The sequence below is a fragment of the Choristoneura fumiferana genome, chromosome 4, assembly GCF_025370935.1.
Source record: "Choristoneura fumiferana chromosome 4, NRCan_CFum_1, whole genome shotgun sequence".
NCBI lineage: Eukaryota > Metazoa > Arthropoda > Insecta > Lepidoptera > Tortricidae > Choristoneura > Choristoneura fumiferana.
In genome coordinates, this window is record NC_133475.1 from 18,832,317 (window position 1) to 18,850,463 (window position 18,147).

Genomic DNA, 18,147 nt, shown 5'->3' on the forward strand with positions numbered 1-18,147 from the left:
CAATTGGTGTCAAGTGTCCCATGATATTTATTTATATTATATTTATGTAAAAATAAGCATGTTAAAAAACTATCAATAGCACGAGCTTTTTTTTACTGACCATACTTCTTTTGACTGTTCTTGCATTGACATCCAAATTACATAAATATTAATGCTGCAAATCAATCCAATTGCTATAACCTAACCAACAAAAAGTTGGGAATCCCCGACTTTGTCATTTCAAAGCTCAATATCTTAAAAACGGCTAAACCGATTTTAATGAAACATGTCTAAGAACCATCGCTAGAAACCCTGATTTCAAATAAAAAAAAACTGCATTCTAATCAGTTTATCCTTAAGAGCTACGGTGCCACAGACAGACAGTAGACACACGATAGCAGTCAAACTTAATACACCCCTCTTTGTGCGTCGGGGGTTAAAAATTGGGTGAAATTCAACATGCTTAATGATTCGCGGTTAGATGTTTGTACCCTCCACTCGGTTCAATTTATTTATTACTAGAGTTTACCCGCGGCTTTGCTTGCGTAAATCATTAGATACAGCAGTGACTTGAAATTCCGGGAAATTACAAAATTTCCGCAGGAATTCCCTGAAATGACATCATGTTTTTCATTGACGTTGCATTAAAAGCAACCATCCCAAATTTTATGACTAAGCCCAAGAGTTTTTATTTCGATATTTCATCCCTTTCCCGTGGGAATATCGGGATGAAAAGCAGCCTATATGTTATTCCAGGTGTCCAGCTATCTATGTACCGAATTTCATCTAAATTCGTCCAACCGTTTTAGCGTGAAGGAGTAACAGAAATACACACACACACACACACACACACACACACTCTTTCGCATTTATAATATAATAAGTCGGAAGCAATGAGGAAGTAGGATGAAATGGGAACTTACTTTAAACTTTTGTGTATACCCGTGATCTTCCCGTGATTATGCACGATGCACAACTGCGTCGAAATATCGTGTGCTCATTAAAGGTGATGGTCTACATTCCGCAACAAATATATCATCAGACCTATATCACATTTCTAGTAAAAAATGCGTTATTTTTTACATAATTTGTTTGGAGGAAAATATACTTAAAAACTTTACGAACTAACTTTTTGCATTTTAACTTGCAACTCACCGTAACGTTGAACATTCAAAATGCACAGCACAAAGAGGCAAGTAATGCATATTGCATGGAATCCCGCTCGTGGCACCATACGCTCCTCTGATCTCACATTTACTAACACTGTTTCCGCCACAAAGTCAACAATTTCAGGTTTCGTTTGGTGGCTTTTGCAGTAAACTTTGTGACGTTGGCATTATTGATTGACAGTTAATGGCGGTCAGGTGGCCAGCAGTTTGTTAAATAGACAAAGGTTTGATTTTGGTTCAAAGCTTTTGAGTTGACAAGGACTTGACGGGAATCCAACGGGAATAATGGGAATGGGAATTCTACTAATATGAGCTATGAACATGAAACTAATATGAAACACATTCACGATATTATACCGGATAACCCACGTCTTAAATCAAGTTTAGCTCGAAATCATCATCATAATCATAAATATTATTCGCCAAGCGGTCACAGCCGAAGACCAGCGTTGGCCTCTACGGCCAGCACTATGCTGAGCTAAGACCGTTGCGCGATCTCGCAAATACTTTCATACATATTTACTTTATACTTATTTATTTTGTGTTTATGTAATTTGCGAAATGCGAATAAACGTTTTCTATTTCTATTTCTCATTTCTATTTATATTTTATAGCCTAGCTCTTGTCAGTGGAGTAATCGCCATTCTGTACGCTTCTCTGCCAATGCTTTCAGCTCATGTTTTTCGGGCTAATTCGTATCGTAATCCTTCCTCTAGGAGCACTGCAACTGAAATGAAAATGAAAAACACTCCTTGCAACAAACACGTCCTGGCACATTATTGGTGGGAACACTGCTTTAGGCACTTGTCCCACCGCCGACGATGAGCGAGAAGCGAGCAGAGCGAGTAACTAGAAACGACTGGGCGAGCAGTGAAAAGCGAGTGCTCGAGCAGGACGGGCGATTACTCGCTCCACTCGCTCAAGCCGGGCGGCCGCCAAGCTAACAGCGCTGAGCGAGTATCGCTGAGCTAGTTTTACAGCTCAGAGAGTTTTATAGCTCTTGTCGCTGCGAAAAAAGATGTAAGAGCGAGTTCTCGCCGGCAGTGTGAACCGCCAGCGATCAACTATTAATATATATGTCTCTTTTACTCACACAGGATCTTATATATCTTTTGTTCGTATCTTGAGCGAGAAAATAGACGATAGCCAATCGTTTTCTCGCCAGCGGTGAGACAACTGCCTTAGAGCTCTATTGTGGCTTAGGTATAAGCGTCTACTAAAAGATTTACATCTAACTCCGTTGTAAATTCAAAACAGCGATGACGTCGATCCGTTTTTCAATTGTTCAAATGGCTGTTTGTGCCGGGCACGTGCCCACTTAGCGTGCTAGGCACGTGCATTCGTCGCGCGCCACGTAATCAATTAATCACGACGAAATCACAAATCCTCCACAATTGCCGTTTCCGCAATCCCCCGTGTTTTTCCGCACATTTTGAACGACCTTGAGGGATTTTGCGGAAAATTTCTGCTGTACTTAATTCAATTAGTTATTGTTTCTTTCTTTGGAACTTGGAATGAATGTTTTCCAAGATTAAGCGATAGAATTAAAAATGTTTTTGGTACTTATATTTATATCTTTTTTTTTTTCAGGGATATTGCTGGTTACGGCTCTAACGATCGACGGAATTTGCTAAGTGGGGAAATCGCGTTTTTCGAATTAAATGTTATTCCTATATCGTTTTTACATTTCGTGATTTTTACACATACTCAAAATTCTACCAACGGGACTTATCACGCTAACACACCCCACACTTCAGTCTACTCGTGACCACGGCCACTGCAATGTTGCCGAAACGTCGAGGTAAATATTACTCGTGTGTGCTAGCGTGATAAGTCCCGTTGGTGGTATTTTGACTATAAATGTTTTTTCTTTCGTGAAAATCTCACGCGGTATATAAGAATTGTATTTTCAACAGCTTTGCGATCGGCGTGGTAAGTAGTTAAGCCGTTTAGTGTTGAACCTTATAATATAAACTGGAGGGATCTACAGTTCAAATCGCGCTCGGATGAGACTTACTTTTTAGGGTTCCGGAGCCAAAATGGTAAAAACGGAACCCTTATAGTTTCGCCATGTCTGTCTGTCTGTCCGTCCGCGGCTTTGCTCAGGGACTATCAATGCTAGAAAACTGTAATTTTGCACGGCTATATATGTAAACTATGCCGACAAAATGGTACAATAAAAACTTCAAAAAAATTTTTTTTTAGTATACCTCCCATAGTCGTAAAGTGGGGGTGATTTTTTTTCTCATTTAACCTTGTAGAGTGGAGTATCGTTGAAAAAGTCTTTTAAAACCATTAGAGGTTTGCTAAGATAAATAACCTCATATCATAACTGCATCTATTAAAACAGCTATTGTCTAGCAGTTACCTAGAAAACTAATTCGTAGAAATAAACGTAACTTCCGCATCCCTACGACACCCCGTCCTGAACTTGACCTTCACAAGTTTCAGGATTCAACGTTGGCCTTGAATGAGGCCTTGAAACAAGTTTCTTCGTAACGATAGGCTGGCATAACTTCTAGTACAATGCGCGTGTAGCCTGTACCACTACCATGAGTTTACAGTGACCGTACTCGATAGCGACGGCGTAAATTATTTGTATGGAGAATTGTACAGCGCCTCTACAAATAATTTACGCCGTCGCTATCGAGTACGGTCACTGTAAAACTCATGGTAGTGGTACAGGTTCCTGTTATGAAAGAAGTGCTTCGACCGTTGAGCGCTTCAACCAATGAACAGAGAAAATCTCATGTCGATCCGCCGATCGCTAGAGTCTTAATCGAAGTTTTCTCAGTAGGTACTCGTACTTTCTACTGTAACAAAGAGGTCGATGTAGCCACATAGAATACTGAACTAGTTTAAAGACTTCCAGGTCTTAAATATGACGTAGACGACAATACAGCCTCTGCAGAGCTATTACGAAATTTGAAACTCGAAGTTCGTGTCGTTCGGTCCCTCTGAGACTTGTACTATTTCATACAAGAGCGAGAGGGATGGTTCGATACGAACTTCAATTTTCGAACTTTGCTGTACGCACTCTGTAGTGATCGTAGTGATATGTAGCGTGATAATTATTGTGCAGCGGGGCAACGCGGCCAGCGTCTTGAGTAACTAGAAAGTAACTACCACAATGCCCCGCGCTGTGCTATACTTTTGGAAGAGGAAGCCCGTTTTAGTTAACTGTATGTTGTTTTTTATATAAATAATAAAATTAAAAATATGTGCTTATTTTGGTCTTTCCTATATTAAGAAAATTAGATATTTACCACACGGCGGCCACGCCGTACAAAATACGCGTTCTTGAATCTACATAGGCACGAACATGTTCACGCGTCAATGTGTGCGTAAGATACACACAGGGCTGACTATCGCAAAACTTTAATAAGTGCTACCAATAACATTTAAAGGTACTATAAGGTATGGCTTATATAGTGCAAATAAATCTTATCGTTAATCTTACCTATTTATTTAAACCTACTTAAAATGTGTCTGTCTATGTATTTAAGCATTATTATTTTCAATTACAATAGATATACGAATACAAACTTAAACGAATTTTCGGTAGGTAGTTATTTCATGTATTAATCGCGATAATTTCAGATATCATTATTTATTTCGAAAAAGGAAGTACACCGCGTACATCGCGTTGCGCACCCGACTGCTTTCCTGCGGTTTTCCTGCAATCTGCGCATGAGGGGTCCATTCTGTTCGTTAGTACTATTATATATTCTGTGTATTTACTTATGTAGTATGGAACCGTAAAAACAATTAAGGGCTAAATTAGATCCCTCCCCAGTATTTTTTGCCGTGAACGCATCAAGAAAGGAACACCACCCACAATTTCCTACGTAATTAGGTTCTTGGCCTTCTTAATTGTAGACTTAGGAAAAACTTTACTTAGCACTCCAGCTATCAAGAGGTATAATGGTAGGTATAGACGACTTTTACTACTTCTTCTTAGCCAAATTTGTTCAAGGCACCTAAAAGTATTTCGACTCTAGCTCAGCCCATTATAATGAGCTCAACGAAATTATACGCGGCATAGAGCCCATAAGTATAAAATGAATCATAATAGAAGGTAAGCTTAGTGAATGAATGGTATTAATTAAATTGTCCCCTTTTGCTAAGATTATTGCAAAGATTACCGTAAACTGGAGTTATATTGATCAATTTAATAATTGACATGTTTTTATCTCTTACTAATAGGCGTTTAAAAAAAATGTAAACATCAACTTTTTTAAGTCTTTCTATATTCCAAATTGGATATTCTAAGAAGAAAAAATAATAACACGGTTATCAAAGTTGAACCGTCTTTTACTTTGATACCCTATTTTTTTTAAACGACAATCGATAGTTACCCTATACAGCAGCATTTGTTCCAAAGAAATGAAAAAAATTGGCGAACAGGATCAGCAGTTACAAGCACTTTTGTTGTTTTGGGGTTACTTTGATCTAAAATTTTGACTGTAACGAATAATCAACTTTATTTTTAATTTTTTAATTTAATGTTCCACTCCTAACACACATTCTCAAATCCCTTAGGGCAGCGTTTCTTAAACTTTTTCAGTCCGCGGACCCCTCTAGACAATCAAGCATGATTTCAAGGACCCCCTTTATAAAAAAACAGGAATACATTCAGGTCAATTTTTATTAATTCAAATGTCTATAGATAAGACGGCGGACCCCCATACACATACTCGTGGACCCCCCAGGGGTCCGCGGACCACAGGTTAAGAAACGCTGCCTTAGGGGCTGGTATACCATCCATTGATTAGTGTTAACTGACGGTTAAATGTGATGCCGTCTCTATTTCTTTCGTTCGAATAGACGGAGACGGCATCACATTTAACCGTCAGTTAACACAGCTATCAATGGATGGTGAAACAGCCCCTTACTCATCTTTTCCGACAACCCACGAGAAGAGATGGGATCATCCATTTTTATAAAGCCAAGCACGAACCCTAAGCTACGTCCTTCTAAAAAGCACCGTTAAAAAACAAAAATATCTCAATTATGCCTTTGTGAGATAAAAAATGGCGGCATAAGGCAGTTGTCTCACCGCCAGCGAGGAAACGATTGGCTATCGAGTATTTTCTCGCTCAAGAAACGAACAAAAGATATAAGATCCTGTGTGAGTAAAAGAGACACATATATTAATAGTTGATCGCTGGCTGTTCACACTGTCGGCGAGAACTCGCTCTTACATCTTTTGTCGCAGTGACAAGAGCTATAGAACTCGCTGAGCTATAGATACTCGCTCAGCGATGTCAGCTTGGCGGCCGTCCCGCACGAGCGAGTCGAGTGGAGCGAGTAATCGCCCGTCGCACTCGAACACTCGCTTACAGCGCTTCTCGCTGCTCGCCCACTCGTTTCTAGTTACTCGCTCTACTCGCTTCTCGCTCATCGTCGGCGGTGGGACAAGTGCCTAACTCTGCTAGGTGCCGCTCTGACATGTGCTCCCGCTTAATTGTCACTTTTTGCGCTCGAGCCATAAGGAAAGCCGTAACTGATGATGACTGGGAAACTTTTTGTCGCTGCTGTAATTATGTACTTGAATTGCTTAGCCTCTAATTTCCTTTAATTATACTGTATATAATTATACTGTATATGCGTTTGACTGACTCAAACGCCTAAACATTTGGGCGTATGTCTTCTTCCTAAATTTAAGAGCTACGTTCTTGTCGACTTTTTTTTTATTCGACTGGATGGCAAACAAGCAAGTGGGTCTCCTGATGGAGCCTGATGGTAAGAGATCACCACCGCCCATAAACATCTGCAACACCAGGGGTATTGCAGATGCGTTGCCAACCTAGAGGCCTAAGATGCCTCAAGTGCCAGTAATTTCACCGGCGCTGTCTTACTCTCCACGCCGAAACACTGCTGCTTCACGGCAGGATTAGCGAGCAAGATGGTGGTAGCAATCCGGGCGGACCTTGCACAAGGTTCTACCACCTGCGACTTGTTGTCTTGTGGTCTTGTTGTCTTGTTATTGTTGTTGTTATGTTGTGTTATTCACGTAGGTAGATAGCCGAAATTTTGCCTTAACGTTCTCTGTAAGAAGAGACGAGAAATAAAGACAGATATTGTAGTAACTGAGGAGATTCTGGAACAGAATAAGGTAAGAAGAGGAATATAACGACCGTGGCAATTAACAGAGTCAGATCTACAATTGTTGTGCTAAAGTCAATAGTACATTGTGTCTTAAGGGCGGATTAGTGGTTAGGAACGACTACGAACTAGAGTCCTATTAGTGTCCAAGTCAAAGACGAGTTTGGCTTTACTATGAGTCGATGTTCGTAATGCTAGTACCGTCCGTGCGACATACAATGTTTTCCATCACATTTGCGAGTAAAATTGCATATTTGTAAAAGAAAAACTAATATATTTTTTAATAATTGCCAATACCGCTGACTGCGCTCTTGCCCCCCCCCCCCCCCCCTCCGCAGCATGTGCAGTAACAAATTTACCGAGTGATTTATTTGCGAAATATTCAACTTTAAAGTGCAAATTTGCATTAAAATCGAGCGTCCTCCCGCCCCCCCCTCTTAAACCTAAACCGGTGGGTGGAAAAATTTGAAAAAAATGCATGATGGTAGTAAGTATATCAAACTTTTAAGGATAATTATAACGGATAAGTTTGCTTGAGAATTATTAGTAGTTTAAGAGTAAATAGCAGCCTGAGGTATAAAATATACCTAAGCTTGGAAGATTCCGTATAAAATACGGAATCTTTAGAAAAATATTATTTAATGTTTTCGTAATGGCTACGGAACCCTATTTCGGGCGTGTCTGACACGCTCTTGGCCGGTTTTTTCATTCAGTTCAAAGTGCAAAGTGCAAAGTAACGCCTGATTCAATAAATACTTAAGTTGATAGATAGATACTTAAATAAAAATTAGGTATAGGTACACCCAAAACCCGAGAGCAAATTTATTCGCATTCCGTATACAAAATATCCGCCCCGACCGAGGGTCGAACGCGGTACTTCAAGCTTTGTAGTCAGTCTCTCCAATTAGTCTGCTATGTGGTCTCAATCTGTAGTGATATCTGTTGCATGTTCTTCCAGAGTCGATCTCACCACTTTTCACTTCTTTTGCTTTTACGCACACTTTTTTTTTCGTTTGCAACGTGTAAAAAGCTTTCACAGTGTCACTTATAAGTAAGAGTCTCTGCAAATCTGCAGAGAGATGGAAAGACCTAATTTCTAAAACTTCGGGATAAAACTAAAAAGATTCCGTTTTTATCGGACTACGTAACCCTAAAAACTAAGCTAAATCTCCTCTAGGCCTTTCTCATTTGGAGATTAATTAATAATGGAAGGTCAGATAGTTAATACGGAACTCCACTGAGAATTATGTCCAAGGCGTGACAGTCCAGGTACTGGGAATCCCTACAAAGTGCAGATACGAGTATAGTGCTCCCGGCGATTATTACCTTTCGTTATTGCGTACCTAGTAAAATTTTACGAGGAGCCATAGCAATAATACTGTGCCTATAGATACGACTGTTCTATTAGACTGCCTGTCAATTGGAGCGGAGCGAAAAAGCGGAGCGGTGAGCGTGACAAAAATCCACCAATAGAATAGCATAAAATTTCCGCTCCTTTTCGGTGGAGAGGGAGTTGGTAGCTAGCTTAAAATTTCATATAAAACCTGGAAGCGGAGTGGAGAAACGAGCGCGAGCGGAGAAGCGGGCGGAGAAACGAGCGCTAGTGGGAAAGCGGGGAAGCGCCGCGAATGAATAATCAGTCTGCAACTCCGCTCCGTATTACTTTCTCGCTCCGCTCTGCTACTTATCTAGCACTTTCCCTCAACACCACTTCGCAAAACAGACCCAGTCCGAAACTCTGATCCACATTAACCCCACATTCCGCTTTGCTACCTTGCTCCAGTCGACAGGCAGCACTCCCAAGTTTTCACAGCTAAAGTATTGCAGAAATTACCTCGATGTATGCTCTCGTCTTAATGGAGTCACAAACTTTGATAATATTAGCGAACGTAGCTTTTAGCCGCGGTTATTCTCACGTAAACCATAGATCTGGCTAGAATTAAAGTTCCGGGATTGAAATAGTAAATTAAAAAAAAAACACACGCATCCATACTATGCAGTAGTATTTCCGTTACTAATCTAAACTGTAATAAACCAGCAAAGCACTAAATTAAAGAAAAGCTTGATAACTTCACCAAACTTAGGTACAAGCAACTCCAGACGCCATTCCTTGGCCAACCGAGCACTGAAAGTGTGGAATAGTTTTACAATTGATCTAGCTCTACATACTTACATATTTCTTAGAAAATGTATGTTTACTTACGAATTTTATTTAGCCTAAGCTTTGTCATTCAGGTACTGTATAATGCAGCGGTTCTTAACCTTTTTGTAAGGAGAACCATTTGACAAAATTTCTGTCTTGCCATGGACCACCAACTGTTTGAAGGTAATACACGGTAAAAGTAAAATTGTAAATGAATTAATGGTTGCGATCGCTTCTTGACTGGCGCGTCGTTTTGCCAATTCGTTACAATGTATATATATGTGTAATAATATTAAGCGAAATAAATACAAAGATGTATACATACCACAATTCACACGCTGGCAAGCGAGGTCTCCTTCACCCCCCATTTGTCTAAGAAACCCGGAGCGTATTTAATCTAAAAAGACATAACTTCGAAATTAGAAAGGCTGTGTGTACTCGTAGAAGCATCATAAAAGTAAATTAATGTCTGCTAATGTCCGTTAGTGCTATTAACCATTAGCTTAAAAGTAAAGTACCCTCGTTTACAAAAAATAAATAGAAGCCTTCAACTTTGATGTCCATATCAAGTACCTACCGCTTTCATATTCGTGTGCGTTATTCTTTTACTATCGCCTTTTCACATCACTGCTTCTTCACAGCCACTCTTTTTTTGTACCTGTTCAGGCTATCGAATATCCTTCCCAAAATACGTCGCTTTGGAACGTTTTTGCTAAAATACGTCCCTATTATCCAATGGAATTATATTATTGGAAAATAAAAGTCTCTACACATTACACCGTATCGTACCATGACCGTTATAGCAACGTGTGAGGCAAAAATAAAGAATATATTATATTCTTTGTATTGAAAAGTATCAAACTATACCCTCTAGAACGTTTCGTAGGATTCGATTTGTAGCATTCGAACATGGCGGATGTAGAAAATATCTAATTTTGCTATTTCTGTTTCTTTGGCTAGTTGAAGTATAATTTTGATAGTGTTTTATGCGGCGATTAACAGTGAACAGTGATCACAAAATTCTATATTGCTCTCGTATCTGACATTTTTAATGCGCAAGTTGTCTCCACGTGGTTTCTGGAATTTTACTATCAAGTTGCAAAAACTACAACCACCGTACAACGTCCCTCTCAAAGAGAGTTTACTTTGACACTGGCGAAATTGTCCTATTCATATGGACAGAAAAGCCATATTAATTTTAAAAGAGAAGAAGAAGAAGAAGAAGAACGTTTCGTAGCCAACCCAACCGGTAAAGACCTTTAACGTGAATTTGACACTTTATTAAAGATCTCTACACATTACATGGTAATGCTCTGGCCAACGAAAGCTGTCCAGTCCACGCATTTTTTACGGAACATAAATCTGGTATCATTTTTGAGACCGTCAAAACAAAATTGTCATATTGTCATTATAGCCCGGCTTAGATAATTTTGATACTTCTGCTATAAGAAATAAATAAATATTGTGTTTAATTCAACTTCCTACTATCCTCAAAATGCAAATGTTATAAGATTATGTAAGCATAAAAATGTTAGAAGATATATTTAATGCCAATCTGGTCTAAATGGTCCAAAAGTTTATGCGTCTGGGCTGTACGTAAATGGCACTGATAAAGGTCATTAAATTTACCAAGGGACTCCTAAATTGCTTCATCAACTTTCACACATTTCTTCACGAATTTTGATGCACCTCGAAGAGTCCAGTGTATAATTTAATATCTGGAAAATTTAAATAATTTCCAAGTAGGTATCAACATTGTTTAATCAGTGTACAGTCAAGGGCAAAGATATCGACACGGCCAAGGTTGCTTAAATATGTGTGGCCCTTTAACCAACATTGCCATTTGCAACATACTTTGTTGACTGTACAGCAAGTGTTTTAAGCCTCATTTTTTTTATTTGCCGCAGTTTCTCGTGGACAGCTTTCGTTGGCCAGAATCTATGACCGCAATAGAAACGTGTCAGACGTACTGTCAAACGGAATGTCAAACGCATCTATGAGTCGCGATGGCAACGGTTGGTTACGAAATGTGCTAGTGGGCATAGTCGCACTTTTCGATATAAAGAATATATTTATTTATTAGTCAACAAAAAATGTATTTTTCTAAATAAAAAATAAAAAATGTACTTTTTATTTTAATGTATTTTTATGCCTGACACATTGCTCTTACGGTCATGGTATGACACGGTGTAATGTGTAGAGACTTTAAAGATAATACTTTGACACGAAACAATTACTTTTCTCAAAAATGACCGTAAAAGTTGACATTATTCTTTACATATCAGAAAGTGCAGTGCAGTGAAAAATTAAAAAGTTAAAAAGATTGCAGGCGCGCTAGCTCGACAATAAAAAATTAGCGCGCCTGCAATCAGTCACAATTTTTTTTTTTAAGTTAAAAAGGCCATGGAAATGTTGGCACAAGTCGTATACAGCCAAGTCGAATGGCCGGTACCAGATATTTTGTTGGAACTCCGGACTTTTTTTATTTGTCGATATCTTTGCCCTTGACTGTACATAATTAACGATTTGTATCGGATTTATAATTTTAAAAAATCAACTACACGATATTTAAATGACATTTTGACGTTATTATGTAGTTACCGGTACAGTTAAGGTAATTACCGTGTCTGTGATAAAATCAACATGTATTTTTCCATTTGTTTAATGGCGCGAGTGCATTGAAATTAACCGTGAATAAACGCCGTTTCAGTTTTCATCTGTTATTCTTGTTAAATCAACGGCGTCAGAGCAGTAAAAATGATTTTAGTAATTATTTTTCTTGTGCTCGGTGTGAAAGCACGGATCAATCCCCATGGCCCCACAGTATCAAATGATTTCGCGAACTGCGTCATCGGACTAATAGACAAAAACTTTGCTGAACCGGGACTTCTCTACTTCATCAACACGAACGACGTCAGCACATCAGTGGTTACCATAAGAACAGCAATATTGAAATCAGTGCACGACAAAGTCAAATATTCAGTGAAAATTGCTAAACCAACAGAAAAGGATAAAGCTATCTGCGTTAATGACCAAGAAATATTACAAATTTCCGTTTTACACATGGACCACTTTGAACCGATACCACTAGCTGATTATTTCGTTGCTATTATAGATAGTTACGACGATTTCACTCATCTAGCGAGTAGACTGAGAAGATCAAGAAGTTGGAACCCGAAAGCAATGTTTATCTTTGTATTTTTTGACATGACTAGCTCAGACGATCATAACATCAAGCAAGCGGAGAACATTATAAACTGTCTTTTCAAACTGAATGCCATTAACATAGTTGTTATAATTCCGCAGGCAAATAATATAAGACGAGCAACTGTCTATGGCTGGAGACCATACGATCCTCCTAAATATTGCGGGTATTCTAATGAATCAGCCAGAACAAGACTGTTTGTAGAAAACGTGTGTGACCATGGTATTGTGAAATACACAAAGACTATATTTGAAAACAAAATTCCATTGGATATGAAAGGATGCACTTTGGAAATGCTGGCTCTTGAAAGACAACCATTTATAAGTAGGAGTCCTAAGGATCCTAATATAGAGATAATGCTGATCGGTGAAGTGGCTAAACGCTTGAATATAAAATTGAATTACAAAATGCTTAATGCTTTTCGTGGTGAGAAACAGCCAGGAGGACGCTGGGATGGAGCTCTCAATGACTTAGTATCTCAAAAAGGTTTAATACTTCTAGGAGGTATATTTCCTGACAATGAGGTACATGAAGATTTTGAATGCAGCTCTAATTATTTATCGGACTCGTACACCTGGGTAGTGCCCCGTGCTTTTCAACAGCCCTTGTGGCTTGCTTTCTTTATCATATTTAAGCGAATAGTGTGGATCTCAGTTGTGGCTGGATTTGTTGTAGTAGCATTAACATGGATGCTATTGGCTAAATTGAGCAAAGATCCCACCTATAGGAAAAATTTAGATCATTACTTGATAAACACGTGGATCAGTAACCTAGGTTTTGTGGCATATTCTCGGCCAGTAACAAACAGTTTACGTTTGTTTTTCATTTTTCTTAATTTATATTGTGTTTTGCTTCTAACTGCGTATCAGACAAAATTAATTGACGTATTAACGAATCCAAATTTCGAACATCAGATATCGACGGTAGAAGAATTAGCAGCGAGTGATTTAGGATGCGGTGGTTCAGAAGAATTAAAAGATCTTTTTGAAAACTCGACTGATTCTATGGACATGTATTTTTCTGATAAATGGGAGAATATTATTGATATAAAAGAAGCAATGATAAATGTTGTAGTTCACAGAAATTTCTCTTTGCTATGTAGTCGTTTAGAGTTGGCACATATAACTGCAGTAATGCCTGAGCTCAGTGATAAATTTGGAAATACTAAATTCTATGCATTTGAAGTCAACGTATTCACAGTTCCTCTGGAAATGGTATCATTAAGAGGGTTTCCTTTTCTGAACAAGTTTTCGAAGACCTTAGAGTTGTTTAGACAGTACGGCGTAAATGATAAGGTGCGGAAATATTTTGCAGGCTACACGTTGACAAAAAAAGCGTTGCTATTGAATGATTTAGAAGCAGAAAACAGTAGTAGGGAAGCCTTATCCACTGAATCTTTACAAGGCGGATTTTTAGCACTCGTCTTTGGCTATGTTTTTGGTACCACAATCTTTGTAATAGAAATGACGATGAACACTAAATTTGTGAAAAATATTAAAATATTTAAAAAGTCTGTGTATACGCTGATTTAATTAAATAAAACTACGTCTTTTAACAAAATTTTATTTCAAAAGTGCATAAATTACAAACCCATGTTTAAAACACTGATTTACTGTACAGATATTTGGAACTAAAAATATTATCAAATACGTAACTTAACTTCTCGCCTATTATCTAAAGACTAGCAGCTAGTTGTCCTAATTATTCTTACAATAGCTATTTTTAGTAATCTGCTGTTATTGCCACTGTTACAAGATAATCTCATTTTCGCCAAGGATTATTTAATTACACAATCCTGGCGCTGACACTTTATTTGATTAAAAATACTTCTAGCTTTACCTTCTTCTTCATTAAAACAAATCTTGTTACAAAATAGATTCTAATCTGAATTTTAAAATAACGTGTTTTTATGATAGTCCTTTTTTAGACGAGAAGACATGTATCCTCTCTATTTATCGTTGTTACTCTGAGGCAACGTCTAAAGATACCTGTTTTAGAGCTTGAATTGCCAAAAACAACTGATACCAACGTAGTAATCTATACTCGTACCCTTTTCAAGAGCCCATAATCATCGCTATCTCATAAGTTTTAGTGACATACTTACCTATGATTCTGCCTCTATTAATTTCATTCGAATAAACTGAGATAAAATCACAACACAGACATCTCTTATATAAAATATCAGCAATTAAACATTTTTGAAACATGCCCTTCTTTCACATTAAAATCAAGTAACGTCAGCTGATTGCTAACCTAGTCAATTTTATGCAAAAAGCACATTTTCATCGCTCAACTTTCTTATTACCATAATTGGGATAAATTCACAGATGCAAATTCAAGTAACTAATTAGAGTAACTAAAACTAAAGTTTCTCTCCATCCAAATGCTGAACGTTATAATAGGAATGGTCAGGGAAACGTTCCAATTCTATATAGTCAGTTTCCGTGCAGAGAAGGCGTTCCAGCATGGAGACTACTTCTTTAAAATCTGGTCTGGAGGATGATTCGGCTTCCCAACAATAGTACATTATGTTGTAAAGTTCTCGGCGGCAATGCTCTGGTTTCTCCAATCGATGACCTTCCCGGACCTGAAAAATGAAGGTTTAGATTTAGAAGTAAGGCCGAGATTATCAAAATTTTAGTAAAATAGCTTGGACAAGTCTTATTGGTTAATTACGTACTTCCTTAAGTATATAAGGTTAGAACCGTAAAGTGAATTTTTATTTTTTAAGCAAAAGTAGATCCCACATGTATGCAAAATATCCCCAAAGGTAATCCTTTTTTAGGCTTTTTCTGGGTTAGTTTTTAAAGTTATTTACCTAAAAAGGAAATAAGAAACGGAGGTGTGTGATGTCTAAAATGAGCACGTTTGACAAGCGAATGAATACCTATTCCGTCCCATTTTAAGATGGCCAGATTGTAGCGTTCAAGGAATACAAGACGAAGGCAAAATCTACTCATCCTAGAAAAACGCTCTATATGCAAATCTTGAAGATGCTGACAACATGAGTGCAAAGACCTTACTTATCCATAATAAAATGTAGAAAGAATTCCAAGTACCTTCCTCATGACGTCACCAGCTGACAAACCAGGGTACGGCGTTGAACCTAGGGTCACAATCTCCCAGAGCAGCACGCCGAAGCTCCAGATATCAGACTTAACGCTGAAGATATCATCGTATAGTGACTCCGGGGCCATCCATCTGGAATTACAAATAACGTTCGGTTTAGTCGAGAAAAAGTCAAAGTAGCTTAGTGGTTTAAAGTTTGGTCCCTCACGCAGAGGATTGTGGATTTAAGAACGGGCACCGCCAAAATTTCGGCAGTCAAGTCACAGGCATTAACACTATTCAAGTCAAAATACCTGAATTTATATTCTTCTTTAAATGAAATCCTTTTAACTATGTACTTAACATTTTCAACAGTTTGGTCCTTCGAACCGGATGTGAGACAGTTACCTATATTGGTTCTTTCAAGTAAAAAGTAAAAATATTATTTTAGTTAAGTATAACGCCTGATGGTCTTGTTGAAATTAAACCCTTTAAAAATTAGGAAACTTGTAGTTTAAATCTATTGTCAACAATATCTTACCGTATAGGCAGACGGCCATCGCTCTTCCTCTCATAGACGTGCGTGCCGGCAACGTCCCGAGCAAACCCGAAGTCTGCCACTTTGCACATGCGCTCTTCGGTGATCAGCACGTTTCGGGCTGCCAAGTCTCGATGAATAATCTGTAAGGAGCGAGGAGGAAGATAAGCTCAATATCTTGCTTCAAATTTGAAACCATATCAAATACTTATAGTTGGAGATAATAATATTTTCGTTCTGTCAAAAATATAAACAAAACACCGCAGGGCTACTACGACACTTAAAACTCGAAATTCGTGTCGTGCGGTCCCTCTGACACTTATAGTATTTAATACGAGAGCGAGAGGGACGGTACGATACGAATTTCGATTTTCGAACTTCGAAGTAGTCCCTCAGACCACAGCAATCAGCAGACGTCAGTGATTTTACCCTCGCGCACACGCAGTTCAGCAGGGCTACTACGAAACTCAAAACTCTAAGTTCGTATCGTACCGTCCCTCTCACTCTCGTATTAAACAGTATAAGTGTCAGAGGGACCGCACGACACGAACTTCGAGTTTCGTAGTAGCCCTGCAGGCACATGCTGTGGGACGGGGAGGGCGGCAGGGAGTGGCGCTGCCAAGAGCGCAGCCATCTTTCACAAATATACAATTTTACTCGCAAATGTGTTCAAAAACATTGTATATCGCACGGGCGGTACTAGAATTACAAACATCGACTCATTAAAGCCTTCTAATAGACTCTTGTTTGTAATTCCTTATTTACCGCACTTAAGACACAATGTACTATTACACAGGAAACTATCCATATCCGGATGGATATGATAAGCGATGGTGACTGGACTAACACCTCCTAACGAGTGGCAGGAAAAATAGCCTGAACAAATGTTGACTCAAAAAGATAAACTAATCCACGTTTTGATCCCAAAGCTTACTCCTTTGGAGCTGAGAAAGTCCATGCCCCTCGCAACTTGGAAGGCGAAGTGCGTGAGGTCCCGTGAGGTGAGGAACTGGCTGCCGGCGTGCGTGTTCCCGTAGTGGCGCTCTGCGCGGGAGTCGCGCAGGAACTGCTGCAGCTTGCCGAGGCTCACGAACTCCATGATCACTAGAGTTGGCTCCTGGAAGACCAAGCAAGCATGCGGTAGAAAGTGATTGTTCTGTATTAGTTTTTAGGCTGAATTTTTACCAGAGAAGTGCGTGGATGCGTTGCGAGCAATGTGTTTGACATGAACCACAAATAGAAATGTTCGATTTCTCTATCCTTGCTCCGCCGAGCTGTTTCCACTAGAGCTGCGTAGAGCGAGAAAAAGTGAATAAAGCACTTCTATTGGTTCACGACAAACAAATTCCTCGGAACGCATCCTTGCACATATTTGATGGAAGCGTAGCCTTAAAGGTTTTTAGCGGTTCAGCCGTTTCAAGATCATCAGCTCTTTTGTTCGCTGCGGTAGGAATCTTAGACGCATACTGTCAAACATATTTGGGACCTAAAATTTCAAAAAGAGGGGTGTCATAAGTTTGACCACTATATGTGTCTGTGTGTGTTTGTCTGTCTGTCTATGGTACCGTAGCTCTTAAGCGGGTGGACCGATTTGAATGCGGTTTTTTAATTGAAAGCAGGTTTTCTAGCTATAGTTCTTAAACATGTTTTATCAAATCGGTTCAGCCGTTTTTGAGATGAACTTTGAAGTGACAAAGTCGGGGCCTTCCCACTTTTTGTTGGTTAGGTGAGGTTATTAGAGCGTTTTCAGATTGTCCGATCTTCATCTGAATTAAATTAGACTGAATTGTTTGTGTTATTAATTATCTTCAATTGCTGTAATTTTATTTAATTTGATCTAATTTAATTAAATTTAACCTTAAGGACGATGCTCCAGGTTGGGTCAAGATCAATGTCGAGTTCTTCGTACGCGCAATTTTTTAAGTTACTTATACAAAGTTCTAATTTTATTTGGTCT

The 18,147-nt window shown here is 38.8% G+C and overlaps 3 protein-coding genes across 6 annotated transcripts in view; 1 reads left to right on the forward strand and 2 right to left on the reverse strand.

Annotated features, from left to right (window-relative positions):
* The window catches only part of LOC141427096 (carbonic anhydrase 1-like), a 21,361-nt gene extending 20,067 nt beyond the window's left edge, over positions 1-1,294 (reverse strand). For both annotated transcript variants that reach the window (XM_074086329.1, XM_074086328.1), the window contains exon 1: positions 1,135-1,294. In XM_074086329.1, the coding sequence (XP_073942430.1) occupies positions 1,135-1,213 (79 nt within the window). In that variant the 5' untranslated portion in view covers positions 1,214-1,294. The remainder of the gene's footprint in view (positions 1-1,134) is intronic.
* Positions 1,295-12,081: 10,787 nt separating this feature from the next.
* On the forward strand, positions 12,082-14,158 carry LOC141427591 (uncharacterized). Its single transcript, XM_074087176.1, has one exon. The coding sequence runs from the start codon at positions 12,157-12,159 to the stop codon at positions 14,134-14,136; it is 1,980 nt and encodes a 659-aa protein (XP_073943277.1). The 5' UTR covers positions 12,082-12,156; the 3' UTR covers positions 14,137-14,158.
* Positions 14,152-18,147, reverse strand: part of Cad96Ca (tyrosine kinase receptor Cad96Ca) — a 58,963-nt gene continuing 54,967 nt past the window's right edge. For all 3 annotated transcript variants that reach the window (XM_074087180.1, XM_074087177.1, XM_074087179.1), the window contains 4 exons: positions 17,125-17,307; positions 16,194-16,333; positions 15,664-15,805; positions 14,152-15,191 (listed from right to left, as the gene is read on the reverse strand). In XM_074087180.1, the coding sequence (XP_073943281.1) occupies positions 14,967-15,191; positions 15,664-15,805; positions 16,194-16,333; positions 17,125-17,307 (690 nt within the window). In that variant the 3' untranslated portion in view covers positions 14,152-14,966. The remainder of the gene's footprint in view (positions 15,192-15,663; positions 15,806-16,193; positions 16,334-17,124; positions 17,308-18,147) is intronic.

Coding starts and splice junctions, on each gene's coding strand:
- LOC141427591 (XM_074087176.1), top strand. CDS start 12,157: ATGATTTTAGTAATTATTTTTCTTGTGCTCGGTGTGAAAGCACGGATC.